The 2,500-nt window shown below is 38.8% G+C and overlaps 1 protein-coding gene across 3 annotated transcripts in view; it reads right to left on the bottom strand.

The window, feature by feature from the left end:
• The window catches only part of tecrl2a (trans-2,3-enoyl-CoA reductase-like 2a), a 10,647-nt gene that overhangs the window by 6,899 nt on the left and 1,248 nt on the right, over nucleotides 1-2,500 (bottom strand). For all 3 annotated transcript variants that reach the window (XM_047158721.2, XM_017451079.3, XM_047158717.2), the window contains 2 exons: nucleotides 2,071-2,125; nucleotides 923-967 (listed from right to left, as the gene is read on the bottom strand). In XM_047158721.2, the coding sequence (XP_047014677.1) occupies nucleotides 923-967; nucleotides 2,071-2,125 (100 nt within the window). The remainder of the gene's footprint in view (nucleotides 1-922; nucleotides 968-2,070; nucleotides 2,126-2,500) is intronic.

Raw genomic sequence — 2,500 nt, 5'->3', positions numbered from 1 at the left:
GAAATAAAAGAGGCAAAGAGAAAAAAATGACAGAGAGAAAGAAAAGGGAAAAATTAAAAAGAATAAAAAAAAATAGACAGATAGATAGATGATAGATAGATAGATAGATAGATAGATAGATAGATAGATAGAAAGAAAGAGAAAAGAAAGAATGAAAATGGAGAGAGAGACAAAGAAAGAAACAAAAGAAAGAAAAGTAGAGAGGGAAAAAAATATTGAGACAAAGAAGAAAAAAAAGAAAGGATTCAGAGAATAATGACGTAAATAAATATCTTAGTGAAAGCTATGTTTAAAATGCTGCCATGTCTCCCTTACGGAATGTTCAAATGAGAATGTGAAGTGTGTGGGTTTTATGTGTGCTAGTTATCTGTAACGTTGTGGAACGTGTGTGAGACCAGTTCCTGTTCTCAGTAAAGCCGTTCCTGTTTCATCTCCCCGTACACGTCTACAGAGCGGAGTTCAGTGTAATCTCCGTGAGACGTGTTATCATGGAAATCCAGTGGTTTTTCTGACTCGGTGCCGAGGCAGGGTCTGAGTTAATGTAAAACGAGGGCACTTTAAAGTCAAGCTCTTGTAAAAATCCCTCAGCGGAATGAAAGACCTCAACTGGAACGAGGCAAGTCGTCTATACGAGCCGCTTCTGTACGAGTCTCAGCCGTGACTCTGATTACACCTGCTCCAGAGGGGACCTGAAAGTCTTTTTATAGAGGACGATAACCCATATACTAACATGACAAACTCCCACACACACACACTATGATCAAACACACTATAAAACACGAACATTCTCAACAAATATCAAATTCTAACACCATCAGACAAACAATTATTATCTCTTCCAAGCAGGAATTATACTAATTATATTATTGTATGTTTTCCATCAGAAGGTTTGGGTGAAATGGGAGAGTGTTGTTTCTCTCACTGGGATGGAGTTTGAGCGCTTGTCTCGCTGGATACCAGTGTGGATCTGGAATAAAGGAAGGAAAAACATACCACATTTATTTACCATAGAAATGTATTTATACCAACATTCTAGCCTGCAATTCATTAGAGGGAAACCCCTCCAGAAATCATGCAATAGATATACCATTTCTCTACAGGAACACTATGAACGGAGAAATGCAGGATAGTATACTGCGATTATGTATTACGCAACACGATACATTAAGAGCAAGGGGGAGGGGGTGTAAATTTTTGAACAGGCCGATCGGTGTAAATTTGTATCATTTTGTCTTCTGGGAAACACTTCGATATCTTATGTCGCTTCTGAAGGCCAGGAAAAAATAAGATCTTTCAAACAAATTCATAACAATTGACACCGATCATCCTGTTCAAAAGTTTACACCCCCTCCCCCTGGCTCTTAATGTATCCTGTGTTGCTTTCTTGAGCATCGGTGAACGTTTGCACCTTTTGTAATAGTCGTGTACGAGTCCCTCGGTCGTCCTCAGTGTGAAAAGACGGATCTCGGCATCATGCAGCTGCTGAAAGAACTCAAATATGCAGAAGATGCTGGAAAAGTAAAGAACGTGCCGGACCTGGAGGAATTTTCTGAAGAACAGTGGGCGGGTTAACTGATCAGGACGAACAAGGGACTCGTGAACAACTCTCACAAAACATAAACACAGTCGTGGATCATCCAGGTAACGACACACGGGATTAATAATCGAGCGTATCGAACTTCTGAGCTGGTTCCTGTGTGTAAATTCCGTTATCATTGTGTCTTATGGATTATATGTAAACATCTGCTATGTGAAAAAGCTTATTCAGGGCAGGAATAAATAAACAACTAAACGGTATTTTATGATCCGTCTTATTAAAAAAAACCCAAAAAAGAACATTTTGCAGATTCTGCAAGGCATTCGCAGTGGGTGGCGCTCCTGAGAACCCTCATCACATCCAGCTGTCCAGGACCCCGTCTGGAACTTGTTTCGCACGCCGGGAGCCATGCATTAAAGGGACGGTACTGTATTATGCCGCAATTATGTATTATACTGAACAGAAAGTCAAATCCATGTTGAATTGAATCAGGGTAGTACATAAAGGAGACAAAAATATGAAGAGTGACTTACACACTCTGTGAAAAAGTCCTTTAATATCACCAATAGTTGAGTGATACTCAACCTGCTAACACACACACACACACACCAATATAGTAAATAATGTAAAGGGCAAAAAAAAACAAAAACAAAGAGAGACAAAAAGAAAGGTACAGTTAAACAAACAAACAAATAAATAGTTAGCCCATTAAGTTCAGGCTTTAAATGAAAATAAAAGTGAAATAATTCGACGAGTCGTTTCTTTCTATAAATAAATCATTCCGTTTACTCCAGCCCTTCCAGCTGAAGCGGACATGAAACAGACTCAGCAGTCATGTTTCCCTGTTTCTGCTTTCTATAAACGTTAAAAATAGGCGTCAATGTGAAAGAGTTTATATAGAGGTTTTGCTTGTATTTCCTCTTTTGTAAGTCGCGTCTGCTACATGAGTAAATATATAATATA

The sequence above is a fragment of the Ictalurus punctatus genome, chromosome 1 (assembly GCF_001660625.3).
Source record: "Ictalurus punctatus breed USDA103 chromosome 1, Coco_2.0, whole genome shotgun sequence".
Lineage (NCBI taxonomy): Eukaryota > Metazoa > Chordata > Actinopteri > Siluriformes > Ictaluridae > Ictalurus > Ictalurus punctatus.
The sequence above is the reverse complement of the archived record's forward strand: the minus strand, read 5'-3'. Positions and strand labels throughout refer to the sequence as shown.